Source organism: Diadema antillarum, unplaced genomic scaffold (genome assembly GCF_040938485.1).
Source record: "Diadema antillarum isolate AM-2024a unplaced genomic scaffold, OU_Dant_1.0 seq00001027_RagTag, whole genome shotgun sequence".
Taxonomy (NCBI): Eukaryota; Metazoa; Echinodermata; class Echinoidea; order Diadematoida; family Diadematidae; genus Diadema; species Diadema antillarum.
This window is the reverse complement of record NW_027271861.1, coordinates 76,074-104,047: the sequence shown is the minus strand read 5'-3', so window position 1 is coordinate 104,047 and position 27,974 is coordinate 76,074. Positions and strand designations below refer to the sequence as shown.

Below are 27,974 nucleotides of genomic sequence, written 5' to 3'. Positions count from 1 at the left end.
CTAGTCGGCTGCAGCCCCAGCAGACTGCCTTCTTTTCTTCTCCCTCCTAGCCGCCAGAATGGCGTCTAACCTCCCCCCGAAGCTCTTTGGCCTCGGCGCACCGGCTCTCGGAGTGCCGCTCATCCTCTTCTTCTTCGACTTCTCCTTCACCGGTGTCACTGTCCATCCGCTCTTCTTCACTTCATCCACTTTCCTCTTCTCCTCATCACTTTGAGGTACCTTCTCACTCTTCTTGGGGGTTTTAACACTCCTCTTCCCAACACTGTCACTTGTTTCAACCTTTGAGGTTACGTCCTCTTCCACTGGCTTTGCTCCAATGTTGCCAACTTTCTTCTCTCTGCTCGGTGTGGATACTACTTTCCCATCTTTCCTTTTCTTATTCCTCTTTTCAACTGCTGGCGACATCGTCCTTTTCTTCCCCATCCTCTCTCCCTGTTGGTGATTCTTGATGTTCCCTTTGCCGCTCTGCGCATCCCGCGACTTTGCGCCGCTCACCTCTCCGTTTGGTTTCCCCGGCGACGGCGATTGTTTCTCTGCCGCCTTCTGCTTCTTCCCTCGTGGAGTCGTCTTGGGGTTGGAGGCAGCTGTTGGTGTGTCACTGTCCCTGCCGTTCTGCACCGTCTCCATGGGCTCGGTACTATCTGCATCTTCCTGGGTATTTGTGCCCTGTTTGGTTGCATCTGATGCAAATAAAGAGAAGGCAAGTGAAAATTTTGCTGAGAAAGGCACCGTACAAAAGGTGAAAAGGTGGTGAAAAGGTGTTTTTATTGGGGAACATCCATAGCAGTCTGAAGGCTGTATTGCAGTCGGTTTACATGAATCAGTATGAAAACATTGGCATATACAAAAAATACAAGATGCATAGAGTAAAGAAAAGAGAAACAGAACTACAGAAAAAGAAAAAGATAATGCCTCTCCACAAATTCAGCGATTAATTCTGAAAACGTGAGATACCCTTCCCAAATACAAAGAGAACCATGAGCAGCACTCAAACAAACATACGAACATACAAATACAATTGAGAAGGAACAACTACAGGTGCATGCAAATATCAACCACTTCTGTGTCAGAGACAACAATATACACTGCTATTGGGTTTTCTGTGCCAATCGATACTCAAAGCAAATGAAGGTTTTAAAAAGTAAACGAGCTCCAAAGTCGGGACTGGAACTTGTTGCATGACTATGAAATGAAGATAGCTTACCAGGAACTTTGTTGGAGATTTTCTTTAACTTGGCAATGAAGAACCCATCCATATTGTGAGTGTGTGGGTAGATTCTCTTGGTCAGCTTCAGCGACGGATGGAAGTGACGTCCCTTGAATCTGTAACAGGCAAAATGAAATTTGATATGATTAACACACATGCTGTGGGGTGGTCAAAGTACTTGATCATGTGAGCCCCCTCCCCCATTTTTCCTTTCCACAGGGAAAGGCTATTTATCTTTTTAAAATTATCCATTCATGCTCCACTCGTGGGAAGGATTACCCTTGCAGCCATAGCAAGAGCTGATTTCAAAAGGGTCTTTGAATGAAGGGTACATTTCAGTTTAACTTAACAACTTCACATGGTTTCTGTAGTTGCCAATTACGTTGCTCTAAAAAGCGATGTAAATATGCATCACGAAACATACATGTTGTCAAAAGATCATGGGGGCAGGTAACCTTTTGACAAGGCTTCAAGGCTGAAAAAGAGACTAACTGTGAGGGAACAAGTGAACAAGTGGACAGCATAATCTGCATAAATAGGATGACACACTGTCTGACAGACCCAGCTGTAGTTGCAGCAGTGGGTTTTAACCACTTCGCTCCCACCCTTGCCAAGAATCATCTGTCTCCAAGGCACTGTTTGTTTGTCATCCATGTAACACTACTGCAAATTCAAAACTAACTAATCTCAGCAGCATATTGCAAAGCAGAGTATGGCTTACCTTGAAAAGCCATCCTGGCCAAAATCCACACCTGTGGGAACCAGCTTCACATCGCGCTTCTTCAAGGCATAGTCAACCACCCACTCATTCTCCTCCACCTGTGCGTGGAACAAGGAGAGAGGTGTGGTAGATGAAACACATTACAGATATGGAATACTCAACACATACTCTTGTCTGAGCAGAAGTTATAACATACAGGAAAACCTCATCATAAGAACGCTGCCAGGATTGCCGATTTTACTTAATTACAAATGTAACTTGTTGTAAATGCACTATATAAGAGACCACCTAAAATACAGTACTGATACTAGAAAATAAGGACCACTAGATTCCCCTCATTAAACTTGGTGCCTCTTAACCCTATTTTAACGGGGGGGGGGGGGGGGGCAAATTGACCCCCTCAACATTTCGCGCAATAATTCCTTAATGTGCAAAGATTTTACCACGTTGTTTCATTACTTTTTTCATTAAAGTCTCCCGCATATTTTGAGACCAAATTTGCGACGTCCAGGTACACCGTTCTGAAGTTACGCAATGTTTTGCATATGCATGTCAACCCCAAAACAGCTCATATTCACGATATCGTGTGCAAATCCAAAGAATGCAAATTGTGTTTTTTTTTGTTTAATTGATTCAAATTAGATTATTTTAATTTTTGAACATTGATACTATTCAATGCTAATGTAGAAAAGCTAGAAAAGTGCCTGCAACAAATTTTGGCAAAAAAAACAATAGAAAACAAAAAGTCGAAAAAACAATAAGAAACATAAGAAATTAACAAAACAATAAAAAACAAAATTGTTTGACGTGTCTCGAGGAACTCTGACACAAAAATTTAGCAATCCTTCATTCTTTTTGATGGAGTTATAGGTGAAAATATGATTTCCTGCGTAAATTTGCATAATTAATTTATTAACAAATATAAATTCAACATTTTTCTATTGTATGACCATGTGATCTTGTAGTTGACATCTGGCTCTATGTTCAGGCAAAATTTTGTGGCGATCGCATGATCGGTGGCCAAGATCTGAAGGGGGTTAAATTGACCCCCCCCCCCCCTTGTAAAAACTTGGTCTCAAATATCCCAGTTTAAATAGGGTTAAATCAGTACATTGTAAGATACTTTTGTGCTATATGCATCACAACATGCAAAGATTTCTAAATGATTAAGATTTTATGTACTCTTGTAAAGGACATGAATGATATCTATAGCCACAATCACACTACTCAAAACTATGCAGAGCTTGCTTCCCAATAATTTCCAGAAGTTTGAGCATGTGGTCATGCTACAGACAAAACTAAGCATAGTTTCAGTTTAATAGGATTGATCTCTAGCAGGAAAAAAATGCAAATGCACTGCAGTGTACAAAAGAATGCACTACAGGAGTAAATAACATTGAATGGATCGATTGTGGCTTCATGGTGTTTATTGAACTTTAGGCAGCTCGCAGTCACACTGCATAAAACTACGTATGATATGAACCGAGAAACTTCCCAGGTATGCGGAGGAAGTTTCATGGGAAGTTTTACTGGTGACTTCATGAGAACTTTGCAGTCACACTACTCAAACTGTGCGAAGCTAAGTACCAAGTAGTGAAACTATGCATAGTTTGGCATAAAGAGACCAAGCTTCTTGTTTCACAAAACCTCCCTTAAATTCACAAGCAGACTTGGAAGCATAGCTTTACCATGATTGAGCAGGTCGAGTAGACAAGGTAGCCACCTGTCTTGGAGCGGGCATCGATGGCGTCGATGGCCGCCAGGATAAGCTCCTTCTGGAGGTGAGAGCAGCGCTGGATGTCCGTCTCATCTTTGCTGAGCTTGACTGCCGTATCCTTGGAGATGACCCCTGTCCCACTGCAGGGGGCATCCAGGAGCACCCTGTCGAATCCTCCCATCACCTGCGTGGGAGTGAGGGAAGGGGTGAATGGAAGAGTGGTGGGGGATAAGGAAGGGAAAAGGAGGACAAGGAGGAGGGGAGGGGGGATTAGGAGAATAGGAGCATGAAATATGAGAGGAGAGGGGAAATTGAAGTGAGATTAGTGATAGGAGGATGGAATGTGGATGGTAGGGACATGGAAGAGAGATGAATGGTGGAAGAGGAAACAAAAGAGTGAAGGGGAAATTAATGGTTGAAAGATGGAATGTTAGAGAATGGTGATGGAGGGAATGGAGATGGATGAGGGATTAATGGTAGGGTCATAGAATGGGAGAGGAGGAGCGGAGATGCAGAAAAAGAAAGAGCAATGCAATTGTATAATCGGATGATATCATCACCATATCATTTTTATAATTGTGATTAAAACCGCTATCAATGGATGCATGACAATGCCCAACAATTCTGCAATCTTCTGATTTCTTAGCTAACTCTATTGAAACTTGAAACAGGCCAGTTGGCTTGACATACACTTGAGCTAGAGAGTGGGGTCTCACCATAATAAATATTTCCGGGGGGGGGATATTTTCTGGAGTAACACCTACCTTGGGGAAGGACTTTCCATCCTCATTGCAGACGACGGTGTTGGTGATGCCACAGCGGTGGATGTTTCCCACGAGGGCCTTCACCCTCTTCTTGTTGGCGTCGTTGGCAAACAGCATCCCTGTGTTCTTCATCAGAGCAGCTGAAAAACAGCAAATTTGACTCTTAAAAATTTCACAAATCAAAACAATTTTCCATCACCTTGGTTTATGCCTGAATATATGGACATTATACTTTGCTTGGCTGAGTTTGTTTAACCCTTGCCCCACTTTGGTGAACACCTGCCATGCACACTGGAGTGCTTTGTTCTTTACCTCACCCCCCCCCCCCCCTCCCCCCCCCCCCCCCCCCTAATCCTTATTGTGTCACCTTGTCCTTTCTGTTGGACGGAGGCACATCGCTACACCTGAGTGGGCTGGCTTTTTTTGCAACTACAATCTAGGTTCAGTTTGGATGTAATTTTGAAATGCTGATGAGAAAGCTTGACAAGTAAAGTGAAGTATCTAGGCACATCAAGGGTCATGAGCATGCCAGCAAATATTTAAGAGAGGGAATAATTGCTTATATCTAATAATGCCTTTGTTCCTCTCCCACTATCAAATCTTACTGAGACATACTGTACAGTGTTGATTGCAATGCAGAGTTTGGTCTGTCTGGTTTCACACACCACTGGATGGCTAAGCATAAACCCGTGTATGCCAGTGCACTGTAGATGGCGCTCTTCATGTCATCCAGACGAATCAAAGAAATAGCAATGCAGGCAAATTTGCATTGTAAAAATACTTCTTTCCACAACTACGCAAAAGGGATACCAAACAGAAAGCAATCGGTTCTCTGCAGTGTGTTAGAGAATATCTTGGGATGAGAATTTTTTCCAGGTCAACACTTTCCATTCTAATAGAAATACAAGGAAAAGTAGAAATTACGCGGTGCGTAATATATGTCCCCGCCGGAAGTAGCATTTTGTAGCAAAATGTGCAATATAGGTAAAAAATCAAGGTCAAAGGTCAAAGAAGTCAAAGGTCAAAATTCTGTGTAAAAGTTTTGAAGCCCTCACCTAGTGCCATCACATAAAGCAAACAGAATCGAAATCGGGTTAGAAATGGCGAAGGAGTAGCATTTTATAGCCAATGTACAATACAGGTCAAAAATCAAGGTCAAAGGTCAAAGAAGGCAAAGGTCAAAATTCTGTGTAAAGTTTCGAAGCCCTCACCTAGTGCCATCACATAAAGCAAACGGAATCGAAATCGGGTTAGAAATGGCGAAGGAGTAGCATTTTGTAGCCAATGTACAATACAGGTCAAAAATCAAGGTCAAAGGTCAAAGAAGGCAAAGGTCAAAATTCTGTGTAGAAGTTTTGAAGCCCTCACCTAGTGCCATCACATAAAGCAAACGGAATCGAAATCGGGTTAGAAATGGCGAAGGAGTAGCATTTTGTAGCAAAATGTACAATATAGGTCAAAAATCAAGGTCAAAGGTCAAAGAAGGCAAAGGTCAAAATTCTGTGTAGAAGTTTTGAAGCCCTCACCTAGTGCCATCACATAAAGCAAACGGAATCGAAATCGGGTTAGAAATGGCGAAGGAGTAGCATTTTGTAGCAAAATGTACAATATAGGTCAAAAATCAAGGTCAAAGGTCAAAGAAGGCAAAGGTCAAAATTCTGTGTAGAAGTTTTGAAGCCCTCACCTAGTGCCATCACATAAAGCAAACGGAATCGAAATCGGGTTAGAAATGGCGAAGGAGTAGCATTTTGTAGCAAAATGTACAAAAGGGTCAAAAATCAAGGTCAAAGGTCAAAGAAGTCAAAGGTCAAAATTCTGTGTAGAAGTTTTGAAGCCCTCACCTAGTGCCATCATATAAAGCAAACGGAATCGAAATCGGGTTAGAAATGGCGAAGGAGTAGCATTTTGTAGCAAAATGTACAATATAGGTCAAAGGTCAAGGTCAAAGGTCATGACTGAAATTCTGTGTAGAAGTTTCAAAGCTCCCATGTAGTGCTATCATATAAAGCAAACAGAATCAAAATTGGCTCATAAATGACAGAGAAGTAGCAAATTGAAGATTTTGATCACACACGGACGCACGCACGGACACACGGACACACGGACACACGGACACACGGACGGACGGACACACGGACGGACACACGGACGGACGGACACACGGACACACACACGTACGGAGCCCGTTTCATAGTCCCCTGCTCGAACTCGTTCGGCGGGGACAATAATATATGCTATAAACAAAACAGAGCACTGGTTATGATTGATGCTACTATCAGAGTAAATCAAGTCTTACATGTATTTGGCAAATGAGGAGCTCATGAATAGGCCAACTGGGTCCTGTTACATAAAATCATGAAATCAAACCCAAGTAAGATAATCATATGTAAAGTGGGACTGAGCATTCAGAGACTTACTCATGTTTGATATTCTGATTTATGTTTTTATCTCAACTTTATGCAACAGTGCCCTGAAGTTAGTTATGGGTTTAATTACCAATTATGCCGAAGGCAATAAGCCAATGACATAAACATGGTTGGAAAAAAAAAAGAAGAAGAAGAAGAGAGAGAGAGAGAGAGGGGGCTTCAGACATCAACCATGCAAGGCAGCAGACAGCACCCTCAAGTACAATCACCAATGACACTAATAGAAAAGGTCACATTATCTCTGTCATGTCCAGCACAAAGGAGTCTTACCTATGTAGGTGGTCTTGCTGCCCGGCGAGGCGCACATGTCCAGAATCTTTTCGCCCTCCTGGGGGGCGAGTGCCATGACCGGCAGGAAACTGGACGCCCCCTGCAGAACGTAGTGACCAGCAAGGTATTCTGGTGTGGCTCCTGTGGAAGGATAAGTGAAAACAAGGGAATGAGCAAAAGTGAAAAATTATATTTGACAAGCATTGCCACCACCAGACTGGCAAATAGCAATCATTACTTGTTCACTTTGCTACCTTTGAGAGCTGATTGACTATTAATGCTCAATCATTTCTACTTTTTACATAAATTCCATACTCTGATATTGTTGGAAGCTTTTACCTCTGGCATTATGATTATCAAATCTGACCTACTGTACATCACTCAAAAGTGAAGCAGCCACCATGCTTCATTTGGCAACTTCCAGTTGTTCCTCACTATGTCATAACAAATACAGGGGAAACTCGGTATAACGAACACTGCTATAACGAGATATCGGTTATAACGAGGAAATTTTCCCGGTCCCAAATTTCCTCCACACTAGTCTATGTAAAATGTTACTCTTATAGCGAGATCGGCTATAACGAAATATCTGCTATAACGAGATAAATTTTGTGACTTCCAAACAAAGAAAAACAAAGCCAATCAAACCTGCTATCGCGAGGTAAAGCAAAATGTCTTCGGTAAAGCTTTACTTCGCCTGTGCTATCATCTTCCGAGATTGTAAAGCTTGATGCGCCGAAAACTGTCTTGTACACACATAATTATTTTTCTTCAGTGCACTCCAGCTAGCACTGCATATTGTACGTGTAAGTGTGTGTGTGTGCGCACACTGATACATGCAGAAAATGTGGTGGGACGGCCATATGTATACATGACATCATCATATCGTTTAGCAACGGCGTAGCCAGGATTTCATCTTAGGGGGGGCGGTTAGTCTGCGAGGGAGCGAAGCGACCGAGCCCGAGCGAGCGGAGCGAGCGAGGGGGGGAGGGTGTGGGAGGGGTGTGTCCCCCCTCCCACGGTAAGAACTTTTTGCATTTTGATGTTGTAAATGGTGCAATTTGATGCATGTTTTTGCGCGTTATATCGACGTGAAACAGTCCCACTTGTTTAAGGTAGCAGTTTATTTTGATGTAGATTATTATTGAACAATTTGCCTATAGAATGCTATAATTTAAATACACTTCTTGTATTACTTCTTTTCACTGAATATCATGAACGCGACTGAACCCGAGCGAGCGGAGCGAGCGACGGGGGAGGGGAAGGTGTGGGAGGGGGTGTCCCCCTCCCACGGTGAGAACTTTTTGCATTTTGATGTTGCAAATGGTGCAATTAGATGCATGTTTTTGCGCGTTTTATCGACGTGAAACAGTCCCACTTGTTTAAGGTAGCATTATATTTTAGTGTAGATTATTATTGAACAATTTGCCTATAAAATGGTATACGTTAAATACACTTCTTGTATTAATTCTTTTCACTGAATATCATGAACGCGACTGAACCCGAGCGAACGGAGCGAGTGAAGGGGGAGGGGAGGGTGTGGGAGGGGGGTGTCCCCCCTCCCACGGTGAGAACCTTTTGCATTTTGATGTTGCAAATGGTGCAATTTGATGCATGTTTTTGCGTGTTTTAACGAGTTGAAACAGTCCCACTTGTTTAAGGTTGCAGTATATTTTGATGTAGATTATCATTGAACAATTTGCCTATAATATGGTATAATTTAAATACACTTCTTGTATTACTTCTTTTCACTGAATATCATGAACGCGACTGAACCCGAGCGAGCGTAGTGAGCGAGGGGGGAGGGGAGGGTGTGGGAGGGGGTGTCCCCCTCCCACGGTAAGAACTTTTTGCATTTTGATGTTGCAAATGGTGCAATTAGATGCATGTTTTTGCGCGTTTTATCGACGTGAAACAGTCCCACTTGTTTAAGGTAGCATTATATTTTAGTGTAGATTATTGAACAATTTGCCTATAAAATGGTATACGTTAAATACACTTCTTGTATTAATTCTTTTCACTGAATATCATGAACGCGACTGAACCCGAGCGAGCGTAGCGAGCGAGGGGGGAGGGGAGGGTGTGGGAGGGGGTGGCCCCCTCCCACGGTAAGAACTTTTTGCATTTTGATGTTGCAAATGGTGCAATTAGATGCATGTTTTTGCGCGTTTTATCGACGTGAAACAGTCCCACTTGTTTAAGGAGCATTATATTTTAGTGTAGATTATTATTGAACAATTTGCCTATAAAATGGTATACGTTAAATACACTTCTTGTATTAATTCTTTTCACTGAATATCATGAACGCGACTGAACCCGAGCGAGTGGAGCAAGTGAAGGGGGAGGGGAGGGTGTGGGAGGGGGGTGTCCCCCCTCCCACGGTGAGAACTTTTTGCATTTTGATGTTGCAAATGGTGCAATTTGATGCATGTTTTTGCGTGTTTTAACGAGTTGAAACAGTCCCACTTGTTTAAGGTTGCAGTATATTTTGATGTATATTATTATTGAACAATTTGCCTATATAATGGTATAATTTAAATACGCTTCTTGTATCAATTCTTTTCACTGAATATCATGAACGCGACTGAACCCGAGCAAGCAGAGCGAGCGAGGGGGGAGGGGAGGGGGTGTCCCCCCTCCCACGGTGAGAACTTTTTGCATTTCGATGTTGCAAATGGTGCAATTTGATGCATGTTTTTGCGCGTTTTATCGACGTGAAACAGTCCCACTTGTTTAAGGTTGCAGTATATTTTGATGTAGATTATCATTGAACAATTTGCCTATAGAATGCTATAATTTAAATACACTTCTTGTATTACTTCTTTTCACTGAATATCATGAACGCGACTGAACCCGAGAGAGCGGAGAGAGCGAGGGGGAAGGGGAGGGTGTGGGAGGGGGGTGTACCACCTCCCACAGTAAGAACTTTTTGCATTTTGATGTTGCAAATGGTGCAATTTGATGCATGTTTTTGCGTGTTTTAACATGATGAAACAGTCCCACTTGTTGAAAGTTGCAGTATAATTTAGTGTATATTATTATTGAACAATTTGCTTATAAAATGGTATCATTTAGATAATCTTCTTGTATTAATATTCTTACACTGAATATCATGAATACCGTCTGTTCAGCAGTCAAACAGAAAAAGCATGCACACGAGGGTGTAGATAGGGGCATATCCCCTCCCACACGAAGGTGATTTTGCGTTTTCAGACCTGAAATTCAGCGATCTGTTGCAAATTTTTGGTGCAATACTTTTTCATCGAAGTGATAAAATCACGGAATTTAGCTCTTATTCCGAATGTGCACCATCTGTGTGTATGTATAAAGTCTAGTGAGGTATATAGAGGAAGGGGGATTCCTCCTCCCGCTCGCGGAGCTTTTGCGTTTTTAGAATTGAAATAAAGCGATCTGGGTATAGCCACAGTCTATACTTCTATGCATGGTGGAAGGGGGGGGGGGCGGGGGAGCAGGGAGAAGGTGTGGGCGAGTGTTAAAACTGATTGGGGGAGGGGGCTGAGGGAGGAAAGGGTCGATTAAAAGGGGAAATTCCCCTTATACATGACAGGAACCTTGAGTTTTTGGATTGTAAGTGATAAGTCTTGTGCACTCAGAATTATTCATAATTTTTTGTAAATCTAAAAAGTGTACTAAGCTAGGGAAAGGGGCACAGAGGGGGAGGGTTTGGGAGGGGGTATCCTCCTCCCAAGCACAAGAGATTTTGCATATTTTGAATTGAAATTCAACGATCTGGTGCACACTTTGAGTGAAATATTCAAAAAATATCTTATTTGATGAAAGGTTGCAAAGGAGACCCGCTTCATGTGCATGCATATACAGTATACACGCATTTTTTTTTCCGCCTCCCAAATCCCCGGTCCAAATCTTAGGGGGGGCGATCGCCCCCATCGCCCCCCCCCCCCCCCCCCCCCCCCCCTGGCTACGCCAGTGTCGTTTAGCAGGTGTGAGGCAATCTGATCCTGTGACTGGCTTTCTACATAGGGAATTCCCCATCTTCACACACACGCAGTAATAATGTACATACAGAATGTGTCACATACACACACAGCATTGTGCACACCATATTCAAGCTTTCCATACAACACACACCCATACTATAATCACATACCAATCCACAGACGATCTTGCACGATACAATCGCAAGCTATATAAATTTACAAATTCAAACATCTACAATTAATACGAAACACATTATTGATATTGGATTTCCTGGCGAAAAACATCTTCTTACCCATAAAGGTGAGTAATTCCCTCACACACAATATCAAGTTATCAGTATTGATGGAAATATGATGGGTAGTCCCACATGTGCAAATTAATGTCTTTATATTATGCTTTCTTTTATGCCTACTGATATAACGAGATATCGGCTATAACGAGGAAAATGACTCGGTCCCGACCATCTCGTTATATCGAGTTTCCACTGTATATGACAGTCACAGAGGATAAACTGTTGGGCAGGAGTCGTCAGAACTGACCTGGCAAGACTGCAAATTCTTAATTTGACTAGGAGATGATGTAGCTCTTGCAAAAATTATGATGCTAAAGTGATTTCCTATAATTCCGTAAGCACATAACGCGTTCTTTTATCTTTTTTTTCCCCTTCAACAAATGAAACACTATTATCAAATTAGCAATTCAGTGCATGTCTGCCCTAGACAGAGAGAGAGAGGAGGAGTGAGACATTAATTGAATAACAAAGATGAGACAGAAAATGCAATTCTAGTTCAGTTCTCTGTCTTTAAAGACTAGGCAACAAAAGGCAGCTGGTCTCTATTCAAGGCTGATTAATATCAATCACGTGCAAATGAGCTTTGGAGATGCAAGACTTGCTGTGCACAGAAATGCCTCATAGTAGAGCCTTCCCACTTTATCGTACTTACCAACTGGGACTGATGAATCGTAGATGACCAGTCCAACCTTTGACCACTTGCCTACAGGGTCAAGGTTTACCCCTCTATTGATCAAGGCCTGAAACAAGTAAAAATAAAGTAAAATCATCAAAATAGAATATATATTATCTACAAAAAACTTGGTAGGAAATAGAGGATGGTATATTAAATTCTTCCCTTCAAACTGCATGAGCCTAGAATGACTGAGCACCCATTTAAAAGAGAAATCGCTTCAGAATCAAAGCAGCAAAATCAAAGGTGTACAAACATGAAAATTTCAGAGAACAAATGGGAGAATTGGAACAAGAGACCCTGGGGTCACGCGCTCACCTGAGTATTGCAATTTCACCTTCCATGCATTCTTGCAGACTCTTACCTGAGAACATTGGAAACTTGTGGTGGGGTAGCTTTGAGAATGGGGGCATGGTGTCCATTTACATATTCCATCACACTCGTAAAAATACCTGCCAAGTACACTCTACTTTATAGAATGTTGGATTATGCAGCTTGGGAAAAAAAGACTTAAAGCCCTATCATTTTTTATTAGAACTAGAGAAAAATATTATCTAATATTCCTTGATTTAGGAGGTTTGGACCCCTGGGGCCCCCAAGGAAAGCATGGTGTCCATTCAAACACTTTGAGATCTTATCCCGAAGGGAATGCTACTTGACAAATTTGGTGAAAATCCATTATGTTGTCTTCAGCAAGAAGATGAAAATTTAGGCCTGCATTTGGACATATCCCCCCCCCCCCCCAATCCCATCCCACTTCCTTGGGTCCCAATGGGGTGGGGGGGGGGGGGAGGGCACCCCTGATTCTCCCATGAACAAACTTGAAACAACAGTCATCAATATACTGACTCATTGTATTAACTTAGCTCAATCACTTCAAGTTCTAGAGAAAATCTGTAAAGATTCCTTACAGGAGGGGGGTGGGACCACTGGGGCCCCCAGGTGGGGCATGGTGCCCATTTGATGGAATTGAGATTTTATCCCCCTAGGGATGCTACCTGCCAAGTTTGGTGAAAACTGGTGATAGGGTTTTCAAGAAAAAGATGAATATTAACAATTTTGGTCCAAGTTTAGGCCCCCTGGGGCCCCCTAGGTGGAGCATGGTGCCCATTTGATAAAAATGAGATTCTTTTCCCCTAGGGATGCTACCTGCCAACTTTGGTGAAAATTCATCATGGCATTTTCAAGAAAAGGATGAAAATGTACAATTTGGGCCCCATTAGGACCCCTCCCCACCCCCTTCCCCTGGATCCCAAGGGGGGCACCCCTGATTCCGCCATGAACAAATCTGAAACTACAGTCATAAATGTACAAATTCATAGTATTAACTAAGCTCTATCACTTCTGGCTCTAGAGAAGAAGATTTTTTTCAGATTCCTTAATTTTGGGGAGTTTGGGCCCCTCTGGGGGCCCCCCAGGTGGAGTATGGTGCCCACTTGAACAAATTGAGATCCTATCCCCCTAGGGATGCTACCTGCCAAATTTGGTGAAAATCAGTCAAGGGGTTCTCAAGAAGAAGATGAAAATGTAAAAGTTTACGCACGATGGATGACGCACGACGCACGACGCACGACGCAAGACGGACGCTGAACGAAGAGCGATCGCAATAGCTCACTTGAGCCTTCGGCTCAGGTGAGCTAAAAAGACTAACTCCTGTGTGAATGTTAGTCAGTGAGTTAACCCGATGAGGGCGAGTCCTGACTATACTCGGGCAAGTCTCTACGGGAAATGCATGTTAAAGCAAAATCAGCCCGTCCCCAACAGATTAATATGAATGCTCTCTTTTTATTGGTACTCACCTGCGCTAAGTCTCTCCTCCTGGTCTTGAGTGAGTTGGTCCTGATGGTGACTGGGCGGCTGACTTCATTGGCTTCCAGGAACTCTATCAGCTGAAAGGACGAAACAATGCGGATAACACAGAATGAGTGCACTCAGAAAATGTCATGATTTAGAGTTGGGCAATCAAGGAGCTCTTGGCAGGAAACCAAATCAGAATGTTGGTGTGTTGGAAGGTCAGGCACCATAAACTTTTATCATCCCAGGACAACTCTTGAGATAGGAACACATTCAAAGGTACAGCATGCTGCTCAAAGACTAAGCTCTGGGAAATCTGTATTCTGTTCTACAAAATGCTGTTTTACGCTGTTGAGGACGAGTCCCAAGTATACTCAGGCAGGTGTCTATGGGAAATGTGTGTTGAAGCAAAATCAAACCATCCTCAATGGGTTAAGTGTGGGTGGCAGCGTACAACATAGCATATCTACCACTTCAAAATCCTTGTCTTACCAACTGACATTCTTTGCAGTTAGGGTTTCTGTATGAATAACTTTCATGCTACAGATGTAATCATCAGGGTGTAGACATTAACTGTTTTACACTTTTTCATTCAGATATGAAATGCTTTTTTTTACGGTACCATATGTCCCCTTCTCTCCGTCTGACACCATGTCTGGGCAAATAGAATAATGATACACTGTACAACATGCTACAGAAAGGCAAATGTGAAATCTAATATGAAATTATGCTGAATGCTTCACATACCTCAGACAGAGGAAATAAGTCCATGATCTTCGTGATGAGAAACTCATTGTAGCTGTAGTAGGTCATGAGGTCGTTGCGTAGGACTTGGATGTACTCCTGACGTGGTCTTCAGTGAGTGGGACCAAGGAGAAAATTAGATGTGAGGTAATGATACATTCTTGCAGTATGTCAAATGTTAGAATCAAGTACATTTATTTTAAAGATTTAATCTTATGGCTCCTTTTTGTGTGTTTCTGATGACATCTTGGTCTTCACTCATCTTGTTCATTGTTGCTGAAAACTTTCCAATAACAACAGGGATCGTATAATTTTGGTTGAGACCTAATTTCAGGTTTCTAACATTTTTGGTGATATGATGAGAAACCTCTTGTGAAATATGAAAGAGTGTGTAATTCCATGAGGAATTCAACATCTATTTGATGAAAATTGGTTTTGAAATGGCTGAGATATCCAAAACAGAGCGATTCTAGTAAAGTGTGGGACCCACACTTTATTATGATCGCTTTGTTTTACTTTGTTTTTGGATGTTGCAGTCATTCCAAACCCAATTTTCATCGAATAAACTTAATTCCTCCTAAAATGGTATGCACTGTACTATTTTGTAAGTGTTTTCTTGATATCTTGCAAAAAGTTAAAGGCCCAATTCTCAACTCCACCAATACTGTATCATCCCTTTAAGAGAAGCAGGAGTAATGTATTACATGCGATTTAAAGAATGCGATCGTTAACTTCTTCTTTTTTTCAATAAACAAAATGAGACTGCAGCCCCCAGATTGTAAAGGGTTTACTAATTATAAAATGTAATCCCTGTAACAATATGTTTCCGCAGGGCAGTGAAACACATCCAAAAGTCTTCTTCCTTCCCCAACTGGGCTTACCTTCCCTCCTCTCTGCGGTTCTTGAAGTCCGCTAGCACGTCCATAATCTCCTTGATTCGCTGGTGAACTAGGCTGAGGTCAGTCGGCTGGGATGGTGTGAAAGGTCAAGGAACTTTAACGCTACTGCAATGGGACATGATTCAGCAGTGTCCTGACCAAAGTTTAGAGGAAGGGCATAAAAACATAATGCCTCCGGCACCACTTTGTGGCAGAGGCATAAAAAAAAAACACACCACAAAAACATGACAACAAATCAAATCTAAACATACAAAAGGAACAAAACAAGGTGCCAACAACTTTACACACTTATAAAAAATCAAGTCATGATTTGATGTGACATTAAAAAAGGGACTCATGACTTTGGTATTGTGGACATTGGCAATCCTAGACATCTAGATTTGCAAAGGATATCTTCCTTCTCTATCTCCTGTCCACTGGGCAGAACAAATGTTTCTGTCAGCGAGATGCCGATTTTCATCTCTTCGTCAGCTAATTTCCTGCAGAAAACGACAACAAAAACAACAATAAACCATACAGTTATATGACAATGCACATTCACTCTCTAAACATTTTGCTGCATTTCACTATCAAAGTTCAGCACATAAACCTTACATAAAACATTGAATTCAATAAATGTATTCATAACATTCTATGATTTGATTTGATTTGATTTGATTTGATTTGATTTGATTTATTTATTCTCTGTATGCCATTTTTTTTCCCAAGTACATCAACTTTCTGCAATTTCATTAACAGAGTACAAAATACCGGTAGTATACTTTATACAATTGTCATCATTTTCATCAATTATGCAATACATCTGTAGTATAATTACATGAGTAACATATGTTAATAATGCCATCAAGTTAAAGGGGCATGTCACATGGCCCTAGGATGTTGATTCCAGAGTAAAGGAGATTACATGAAACGCATGGCTATCAACTGTAATTAGATTTTTTATGTCCCTGACTTCACAAAAGAGAGTGGATGCAGTAGATGAGCAGAAACCAAGTCTTGTCAATCACGGAGGAGACATGGCAGAGAATACATGTAACCTCTGCAAACTCTATTGTTCACTTTCAGAGTGATGCATTTATAATCGACACAGCCAACATAATTTGCTATGGGATGGGACTAGGAGGCATCGTCCTCTTAGCTGCTGGTGCACAGCACAAGAATACGCTCTGCACTGAGGGCTAAGTACCATACATCCTTAACATGAAGAACTTTGTGAGTAGAGTCAATGCAGGGAATTTGGCATGCTTGTCAGAAAACTGAAACAAGTAACCTCAAAGTTTTGGGTACGATGAATGGCAAAAGCCTCATGAATTTTGTGTATAGGCTATTCATATATAAACACAAGCTGTTTATACAGTGTATATAAGCAGGCCTCTTCTTTACTTCTCTGTGGTTGAAAAAGTGAACTATAATTGTTTAAGAATAAACTAGGCTTCTCACTGGTCTCGCTTGATCTTCTTGTCCAATTTCTTTGAAGCTTTCTCGATTGGCAGCATCTCTTCATCATCGTCACCTTCCCCATCTTCATCCCCGCCATCGCTGTCATCATCTGAGTCTAGACCACCTGCAAACTCATCATCAGGCTGCAGACAGTGAGATTGGGAAGAGGAAAGAGGGAAAAAAATTCAACAGTTTTCATTCTGCAGTGAAATATTCCTCCTCTGAAGAACTGTATCAATCACCCACACATGCCAACAAAAAGAAAAAAAATCACATACAGTTAAACTCGCCTAAGTCGACGTCGCATATGTCGAATAATCGCACAAGTCGATGATTTTAAAAAGTCCCGATTTTTCCCCATTGACTTACGTGTATTAATTATTAAAGTCGAATACTCGCCTAAGTCGATGAAATTCCAAGAACACTTCCCGGAAAAACCACTGAATTCACTGTGCCTAAGTCGAATAAGATTTTATGTATAATAAATCACTGTCAAAATCACGAGACGCCAGTTTTTGTTTACATACAGTATATACCAAAAGAAACTTTGCGTTTCATTAATGCAAGCGGTTTCACCTGAATCGTTAGTAACGCAAACTAACGATTGGGAAAATTAACGTTTGTAGTAACGATGAGTAACGATCCCTAGCACAAATTAACGATGTTTCATTAACATTAATGATAGGTAACGCAAGAAGTCACGAGAGATTTTGGTTTTGTAGCCCCTGCCGAGTGTAGCGACCTATGCCTTATATATAACAGAGTTTTTTCGCGAATCGAATCACGATTTCGCGAATGGTCACCAAAAGGGTCACCAAAAACGCACGCCGGGCCACCAAAAAAGCCGGATGTTTGCCTTCAGTTTTGGAAATGAACAGCGGCAACAATCGGCTCCATAAGATGCTAGAATAAATGTTAGATGTTTGCTCTTAATTTTGGAAATGAATAACGGTAATATTCGACTCCGTATAATACTAAAATAAATGTCGGATGTTTGCTTATACTTTTGGAAATAAATAATGGTAAGATTCAGTTCCGTACGGTGCTGAAATTAAAGTCAGATATTTGATTTTGCGTTCGGAAATGAATAAGGATGATATTCAGCTCCATAAGATCCTAGAATGAATGTCGGTTGCTTGTTTTTACATTTGAAAATGATTAACGGTAACATTCGGCTCCGGAAGGTGTTAAAATATTTGTATATGGTGGATGATTGCTTTTACAATCAGAAATAAATATCGGTAACTTTCGGCACTTTACGATGCTAAAACAAATGTCGGATGTTTACAAATGTCTGCAAATGCTCCCACTTTTTCATTTCAAACTTAAATTTTGACCACCTAAATAGGCATCAACTTTTGTAATAATCTATAAGTCTATTTGCTAAATCTTAGAACTTAGAATAATGGTATAAGATGATTAAATATTCTATTTATTTATTTTAGACGTGGGTACCATCCTGTATCACTTCAGTAATACTTAATATTTATTTTTCTATGTTTAGTAGGACCGATTTAGTTTTGCTTGTTTTTTTTTTCGGGCCACCAAAAAATAAAAATCAATCATTTTGGTGGCCCGATCGGGCCACCAAAATAAAAGTTAGTGTGGAGCCCTGGCCTGCATTAATGTGGATAAAGTGTCTTGCTGAAGGGCAAATATCGGGCACACCGCTCCAGCTCTCACCTCCAGAGTAGACAACATACATTATACATATACAACGTGTGGTGTAATGTAAGTCGATTTTTTTTTCGACTAATACGCAAAAGTCGAAAATCGCCTAAGTCGATGTGTTTTGCTCAGTCCCGAGAAGATCGACTTATGCGAGTTTAACTGTATTAGTTAATTTGAATTACAACTTCCTTACAATGAAAATGTGTTTACAACATTCATAGTTCGATTTTTTGATCAAGCTATATTCAAATTTAGAGGAGATTTATTCACCAACTACTGAACACATCTTGAAACTAATTGAAAATGCATCAATGGATCCTCATTTCTTAACCAATAAAATCGGTTTCCATGACTATGTGTACTTTGACAACACAACCAACATTAGCCCCCCTCCCACCATCTCCCCAGTCCATGCCATTGAGGGGTAAAAACTGTATATTGCATTGCAATGGCCTCCATGTGGGCAATTCCGCGGTTAGTAACGTTACATTTGAACAAATTTAGAAATTTGTTTTTACTACTAAATTACCATTTATTCATTTCAAGTCAAAATTATGTCAAAAACATGTTCGTCCTTCCCAGGTTTATGATACAGAAAAGAATGAATACAATCCAGGAAATATTAGAATTGCTATGGCAACTTAAAGGGCTGGTTAGTAACGTTACGAAAAAAGGACATGACAAAAAAATCAATGTCTTGCAACAAAAAGTGTGCAAAAATTAAAGTTACTTCAAACAAAATGTTGCATTAATTTCAGTTATTGCATCATGACGAATGTTCATGTAAATTTTTTTAGCAGTTCGACCAATGATTTCTTAGCTAGACCCCCAAAAGCATGGTTAGTAACGTTACGGTTAGTAACGTTACATTTGTCCGGAGTAATGCCGCAGGTCATTTCACCCTTTTATAATTGACAAAATGTCACATGACTTCTGGGGTATTTAAATGTATTCATCTTTTACCCTTTAGCAAAACTTTGAGGAAAAAATTTCAAAGGAACCCACTGTAATTTGCATTTAAGTGAATTTCAGCGTCCCCAGTCCCACATGTACATTTTAAATGAGGGTTTTAGATCTCGCGAAATCAATACATACGAAAAATAAAATCTACTGAATTTGAAAGACCTTAATGATTGGTGAACATACATGGCATTAGTTGATACCTAGATTAAAAAGTAAGATAAAGAGGCACATTTCTTTTATCCATGTCATGTCCACCTAACTGCGGAATTGCCCATGTGCACCTCCTGCCTTGTGAAAGGCGAGTGGTATTGTCTGACACTAACATGTCACAAGCAAGTTTGGAGTGGGGAGGATTAATTGAATGCCAATAAAGAAGTCTCTTAAGTAATGAGAAACACAATTCATTTATTTGTTATGGTTTGTTTGTATGTTTATTCACAACTCAAAACTACATGTACCTCAGAGTACATGAATGTAATAGTGAAAGGTACAACATTTGTAACTGCACTATTTGGTGTCCCTTGACTCACAATGTGCCACCTGCACTTGTGTGTTCATCTACATCCTCTGGAGTGCTGTGTTATGTTTAATAACTTACGGCGGAGTGTCTTATGTCATTTTTGCATGCTACTGGCATATGGTCGCTGTCTATACCTATAAATCTTGGATTGTGGTACACGTATAGTATGTATGCGTGATTGGTGCCACTGTTGAGGTATTCCACAATGTCAAAGCTTGCGAGTTTTTTGCTTGCTGATTGCTGCTTAGTTGGAGGGGATGTGTAAAATTTGTTTCAAATTCTATGTCTAGACTGCTTGGTATCACAATCTACACTGTATGCTAGAGGAACTCAAAAGAAAAAAAAAAATGCAAACTTACGTTCAAGTCGTACTCTTACTAATGTCACAGAACGATGCACACATTAATAGAAAAACAAACAAACAAACTCAAACTAATATGTAATCACCTGCTCTTTAACCCTAACTTACCTGGGGGGGGGGGGGCCATAATGGCCCCCCCCCCCCCCCCCCCCGACGAATTCCGCGACCATTCCGGCGCTCAAAATTCTTTGACCGCGCCGTTCGCTGACTTTTTACTTTCAAGTCTCGCGCAACTTTTGAGACCAAATTTGTCGCGCCCGGGCATACCGTTCCGAAGCCACGCCCCTTCAAAAAATTTTCGTCAACCCCAAAATTGCTCAAAAACGTGATTTTTGTGTACAAAGTCAATACAAATTGTGTTTTTTCAATTAATTCATATAAAGATTCATATTTTTAATTTTGATGGCTGAAATCAATTTATTTTAGTATAATTATGCTTCAAAAAATGTGTATGACAAATTCTGCGAAAAAACAACAAAAACAAAAGTTCGAAAAAACAAAGAAATACATAACAAATTGATAAAACAATAAAAAACATAAGAAATTAATTTTGATACTGATTTTTTTTTACGCACAAATGTTTGGAATGTCACTAGGAATATTTACACCAAAAATCAGCATTCCATAAGCTTTTATAAGCCAATTACAGACGAAAATTAGGTTTTTTGCATATATTTGCATAATTAATTGATTTAAAATAGAAAATGCAAATTTTTTGAAAATTTAACTGAAAATTCTTGTAGACTACATCCGGCTTTATGTTCATGCAAAATTTTGCGGCGATTGCACGATCAACGCCCGAGATCTGAAGGGGGGGCCATAATGCCCCCCCCCCCCCCCCCCAGGAATTCAAGCTCGCTAAATAGCCCAGGTAAGTTAGGGTTAATGTAAAATGGACCTTGCTTAAAAATTCTATCGATATCTTTTCACAGCTTTTTGGTTAATATTCCTTATCAATAAACAGACCAATAAACAAAAAATGGCAGCAAAAAATGTAAAAAATAAATACACTATCTTGGCAGAGGCGATAACTGTAAAACAAACTTTTGCGAATCTTGCAAGGAGCCAAGATTCACGAAAGTAAACTGCACACCAAGTGTTTGTCTACACAAAACACTGAATGCTTGTGCATGGTGTATTTGTTATTTTTTCATGGTCAGCATTTCATGAAAATTTCATGTACCGAAAAAGGCTGTTGTGTTTCTAGTTTTACAGTATAAATACATACCCACAATGAAAATTACAATGTAAACTGCTATCCAGCATCCTATTACCAGACAAAGACATTTTCTGTTGTTTTCATCTCACCATCTCATCATCAGGCTCTTCATCTCCATCGTCTTCATCATCACCTTCCTCATCATCCTCGGATTCATCCTCGTCGGATGAACCCAGAGCAAGCTTTGACTTCTTGGTGGGTTTCAACCACTCCTTGTTCTGGTCAGTGAAACCTTTATCATCCCATTAAAAGAAGCAATATTTTCATATTGTTAGATGTTAAAAAAAAAAAACAATTAGAAATTTCTAGTTTTACCATACAAGACACATCCGCAATAGAAAATTAAATAAACCGCAAACAAAATTTTAAAAAAAATACAAAACAACAAAACAAAGCAATGAATGGTTTTATTTGTACTCCTTACAGTCCACCATGCTGTATGCTTCAATGAATACATGTTAAGATGTTTCTTCTTTCCTGTGTCTGCATGGATAAAAACAAAGATAACAGGGCCTTCTTTAGAGCAGCAGCAACACTGAAGGGAACTACACCTGTAGGCTGGATGAATAATATCATATCGTATCCATTAGCTCAGGTTCATATTACAGTGCACTTACAGTGCACTTACAGATTTTCTGCATTTCTGAGATTTGAAGAATCATGGCTTACCTTGTTTACCCTTGATATTGAACTGGATCTCATCATCATCACTGTCGTCTTCATCCTCGTACTCATCCTCTTCCTCATCGTGATCATCTTCATCTTCCTCTTCATCTCCTTCATCATCATCATCATCATCATCATCATTTTCTTCAAGGTCTGGTCTGACGACTTTGGAACCCTTCCCTGGTGTGCTACCCTTAGCTGTCACACCTCTGATTGGTTTTCGTTCAGATTTTGCAGCTTCTTCATCCTCCTCATCTTCCTCATAACTATCGTCCCCTTCCTCAGCCACCGATGTCTTTCCCCTCTTTGTCCTCCCCTTGGATTTCTGCACCAGATCTCCTCCCATATCTTCCTCCTCCTGTTCATCAAAACTGTCTTCAACATCATCGTCATCATCAGAATCGTTCATCCTCACCAATGGAGCCCTTTTGGGACCCTGGGCTAGTCTCTTCAGGCCACTCTGCTTATCAGCCTTCTTTGCAGCTCTGAAAAATATGATCATTAAACACAAAGAAAAGAATCCTGGTAAAGAAAGATAAATAAACATACCTTTGTAGTAACCTCCTACCCCCTCTCCCCAAATGAAGAGAGATACAGGTAGATAAGATAGTAGAAACACAATTTTGTAGAAACAAAATTGACAAAATTACTCAAAGCGGGAAAAACAATATTCAAGGGACACACAAACAAATTCACTCTGCTGTCACAATCAATATACTACCGGTGCTGTAATAATGGAAATTTTTGCGCATTTTGCACAACCAGAAATCAGTGCAAAAATAATTTGGCAATGTAATAAAAAGCAATTTGGCTCTTTTTAAGTCTTAGTTAACTCAGAACTAGAATCATAGAATCTACATGGTTAACAATAAAATACAGACTTATGCAGTTACACGTGTACGTGTATGCAATATGGTCAATTCCAGCGTAACGGACATGACATTCAGACCACTTTTTTGTGATTCAAGCCATCACACAGTGAAAGTGGGAGTCTCCAAAAGATTCCAATTGAGTTTATCAGACACATTTAAGTATATGTAATGTACACAGAAAATTTCATGGAAATTTATCAAGTGGTTGTTGAGAAATTGCATTTTTAGCGAGCGTAACGGACATGACACTAAATGGACAAGGCATTTTGATCTACTTACCATTATGAAAATTCCTGTGAATTTTTGGATAAGATGCAGCTGGTTTTGGTCTTGATTAAACCTTTAGGTCATGCTTTACTCATAAAGTCCTAATTTAGAGTAGTTTTACTGTTCATTCTTTTTTAATAGTTTAAAATATTGCGTAACGGACATGACACTTTGAGTGTAACGGACATGACAGTTTTGTCCACTTTTTGTAAGCTAGGAGAAATTTTTTATTACAAGGTATAGCAGATATTCAATTGTTGGCATAGTAAGGTTAGAACATAGGGACACACATCATAACTGCAATCACGTAATATTTCTTATATTTATATCATTTTAGGGGGGTTAGTCTTTGTATATATTTACAAAACAAAGAAATATAAAACAAATTCGCTCCTGCACCAGCTAGCTGCAATTAGTGACAAATTTCCAGTTACTACCACCCACCATAGCAAAATAGGACATATTACTATCTTATACTATGGTTATTTTTTTCTTAGTAGCCTAATATTTGATACTTAGTATCATACACTAGCGTAACGGACATGACACCCTTGTAAGCTGAACCATATTTTCACTTCTTTGTTTCAAAATAAAAAGATTAAAATAACTGCACACTGCTAACTACATTATGTTCTTGAACAAAACATCAAAAAGTCCTTTTATTGCCGGTTTCAGTGATCTAACAGCTACTCTAAAGCACATGGAGTACAATGTCCAGAGTACCACAATGGCATACATGTACAACACAGAAGACCATGTCTCCATATCTGCGGATAGGCAAAGAAAACAGAACGAACCAGATCTTCATGAAATAAAAAGTTTGAATACAACATCATTAAAATGCACTCAGGATTGCATCAACTTTCATGCAATGAAACAGGACCACAAAACTGTTTGGTACTGTACCATTATCAAATTAGTGTTATCATCTGAAAGAAATAAGGTATGTAAATTTCATTTCTGCAAAGTTCTTTCATTTGGCATTAATGTCATCCTTGGAGTAGAATCATCCTCTGTTATCCAATCTTGGATAGACTATTGTAAAAACTTCCACTGCTATTACCAGTACTTTATCATTGTCAACAAATGCTTTCTTTTCTTGGCTAGAAGTGAATGATCAAGCCCCTTTTTTTTCTGAGAATTTTCACAACATATAATCCATTTCCATGTAGAGTGGTCACCTGGGCAACAAAGTATTTCTTGTTTTCTTCACGGCAAATTCAACTCGTTCAAATTGTATAATCAATTTATTGCTTGCTTAGGCACTTCTTAAGGCTTGCCAGAGTGGTGTACTGGTTATTCTCACCAGCTTGTGAGTAGGACTTTTTGAAATACTGGATGCTTTCCGTACCAACTGGTTGTAAATTATACAGTGTACCTTTCAGTGGATAAACATCTTCTCATACATCTCAAAATTGTGCTTTTTGTACGATGCTGTGCGCTGTCATATATACTGGTATATCCCTTGGCATAGAGGTACATCTAGTTAAGTTGTATTGATGAAATGGATAGGCAGCATTCAGACCAACTTTCTCTGACAATACGAGAGCTACACGTACTGTCAACATGCTTAATAAAGCAAAACGATTCCATTCTCAGCCCTCTTGGCAAGTGATATCTCATTAACGTGCCACGGAAGGTGTGGATTTATAGAGTCATAGAGATGAGAGAGGTATGTATGGATGCAGCACAAACTTTAAAAAAAAAAATTATGAGGCAACACCATCATTGAAGACATTAATTAATGGTGACATTTGGATTCTTTGTTGTTGTATCATCAGTGATCATGTTCATTGGATGCACGAGGATCCATTTGTGCAGGAGTTCCTGGCTGTTGTGTCGACTCCATGGCGGATATGTGTTAAATGTGGTCTACAATGTACATAATGTAGAAAGTGCTCATTTAAAGTACTGAAGGGAAGGCAAACAGTGAAAACTCCATTGTCTAAATACTCCTTGGAATGACAGCTGCTGTTTTTCAGTCAGGATTACAAGAGGTGGGAATGGATCAAACCGGTGTAACAGGGTAGCAAGATCATCTAAAATCAAGAGTCTTCCAGTGGCAGAAAGCAAAGTCTGCTTGTTTTTGTTTTATTGAGTGATGTGCAGACTTAATTATTTACTCAAGTATAGAAATGTCCTACTATCCTCAAGCAATTAAAACTAATAACCACCCTGTTTCACTGGGCCACAGTGTTATTCTGCCACTTGTCTAATATGAGGTGTCATGTCCGTTACGCAAAGTGTCATGTCCGTTACACCATTTACAGGAAAACTAGAAGTGGTATAGAAAAGTGGTTTTCACACATGCAAGGGGATTCAATCCTAACATAGAAAATGAATTTGCAGCAACTTTACACTAATTTCCTCTTGGCTATGAAAACTTATAGTAAAAAACGTAACGGACATGACGCTTCAAATGTTATAGAAATCACACAACTTTGAGGATCAACGGGTCAAAAACTGATGAATGCTAAGGAAGTTGGTTATGATTTTCCGTTGATATATACACTGGACTATAATTTAAAAGCTGAACAAGGCCTCCAGGACATATCTGGCCTTCTTTAGAGACAGGAACACTAAACTCTTTAAAAATAGCCAAATTTTTGCATCATTGCAACACATCATACAATATTTTCATTGACTGAGAAAAACACAAAATTTTGTAATGACAAAGATGCGACTAGTGAAAAATGAAATTATATATATGTTACTTTCTTAGGATATTTGAGAACTTAAGTGAAACTTAAAACTTCATTTTTTCACCAAAGTGAACATTTCTCATGGAATTGCCCATATACATTGTACAGAAAAGCTGTCCACCAAATCATGCAAAAAGGTGCAGTAAAGCTAAGCATATTGCATGTGTAGCCATTCTGATTCTCTGAAACAACTTGTTTAATATTTAACTTTTAGAATGTTCATACCTCTTTCTTGCTCTTCTGCTTGCATTCTTTGATTTGCCTGAAAACAAACAAACAAACAAAGATCCACTTGTAAATTATTCCAAGGATTTATTTTGTGAGGGGTGTTGTTTACAGTAATAAGATGATACACATACGAACTTCTTTTCTTGGAGATTGTCAAAACCTTTGCATAACCTTGTTCTAGGGTAGACTTTAGTAAAATTTAATTCACAATACATACATCCCATTCCATGGCCATGGCAATAAACAAAAGATGTCATACATTGTATACGTACAGTGTAACGTCACACCACCGAACCTCGTTATACACTAGTACAGGCCCTGCAATGTACTCCTACTGTTCTAGACAAATTTCTCAATGATTATCGACCATATATACCGAGCCCTTGATAATTACGTTTGTTATGTGTACAGTGCAACTGTATTAACCCGCGACATCTACTTAAAGGGAATGTACAGTATTGGTGGAGATGAGAATTGGGCTTTTAACTTTTTGCGAGATACCAAGAAAACACTTATGATTTAGTATAGAGCATACCATTTTAAGAGGAATTCAAAGATTATTTGATAAAAATCGGGTTTAGAATGACTGAAACATCCAAAAACAAAGTAAAACAAAGGGATCGTAATAAAGTGTGGGTCCCACACTTTCTCAGAATCGGTCCTTTTTGGATATCTCAGCCATTTCAAAACCAATTTTCATCAAATAAACATTGAATTCCTCATAAAATTACATGCTCTTTAATATTTCAAAATAGGTTTCTCATTATCTCACCAAAAAATGTTAGAAACCTGAAATTAGGTCTCAACCAAAACTGTACGATCCCTTTAACTGTATCAACTGTACCGTGCAGCTACATGTACACATGTATTTGATGAGATGTAATTAGACACTAATAATATTGAATAACGTAAATGTAAAACTTTTTTACAAGACATTCCTTATAGATTCTACACATTTTTTGAACTAAGTACGGATTAATCATAAAAATTAGAAAAAATTAATTGAATATTTACTACGTATGCATTATTTGATTCATAATCATATTCAAGCATGCATGTGCATCTCTGTGCATCAGCAGGTGCATATAAATTTAAAATGTTATGCATGGAATTGACAATTGTTGCACAACCAGCTACACAGGAAACCATCACAAAATTCAAAAAGATGGTTGGTTGTTGAAACTGAAAAATTTTACAGACCCCATCCACTTCACAACAAAAGCAGAATCCATCAACAGATCTACAGTAAATACAGACATCTTATTCTTTATTTATTTGGTCTATTTCCATATAACCTAGTCAGATTTTGATACATACGGCCTACATGAATAGAAGTACATGGGACTATTTACCAGCTTCGGCTGAATTTTTCAGGTGGCGGGGAAGTAATGGTTCCTCTTGTTTCCGAGCCTTCCGACCAGGTCCTCTCTTCCCAAGTTCGGATCTGTCTTTCTTCCTGCCCATTTCGGTGAGTATAAAAGTTGACAACCTTAAATTTCGTATGAAAGAAGAGCCAATATCGGTCACCTTAACACTATCAGAGACAGTTTACACTGCATACGCGAATCCAATGAATAACTACATGTATAACGGCACAC

At 39.6% G+C, this 27,974-nt stretch overlaps 1 protein-coding gene across 1 annotated transcript; it reads right to left on the bottom strand.

Moving 5' to 3' along the window:
- On the bottom strand, nt 1-27,915 carry LOC139742845 (uncharacterized). Its single transcript, XM_071653360.1, has 16 exons — nt 27,729-27,915; nt 26,374-26,410; nt 22,304-22,792; nt 21,731-21,881; nt 16,908-17,050; nt 15,861-15,946; nt 15,450-15,543; nt 14,572-14,677; nt 13,830-13,919; nt 12,010-12,097; nt 7,106-7,246; nt 4,410-4,549; nt 3,617-3,829; nt 1,929-2,026; nt 1,205-1,323; nt 1-680 (listed from the first exon to the last, which is right to left on the bottom strand). The coding sequence occupies exons 1-16, from the start codon at nt 27,838-27,840 to the stop codon at nt 1-3; spliced, it is 2,787 nt and encodes a 928-aa protein (XP_071509461.1). The 5' UTR covers nt 27,841-27,915.
- Nucleotides 27,916-27,974: the final 59 nt, after the last annotated feature.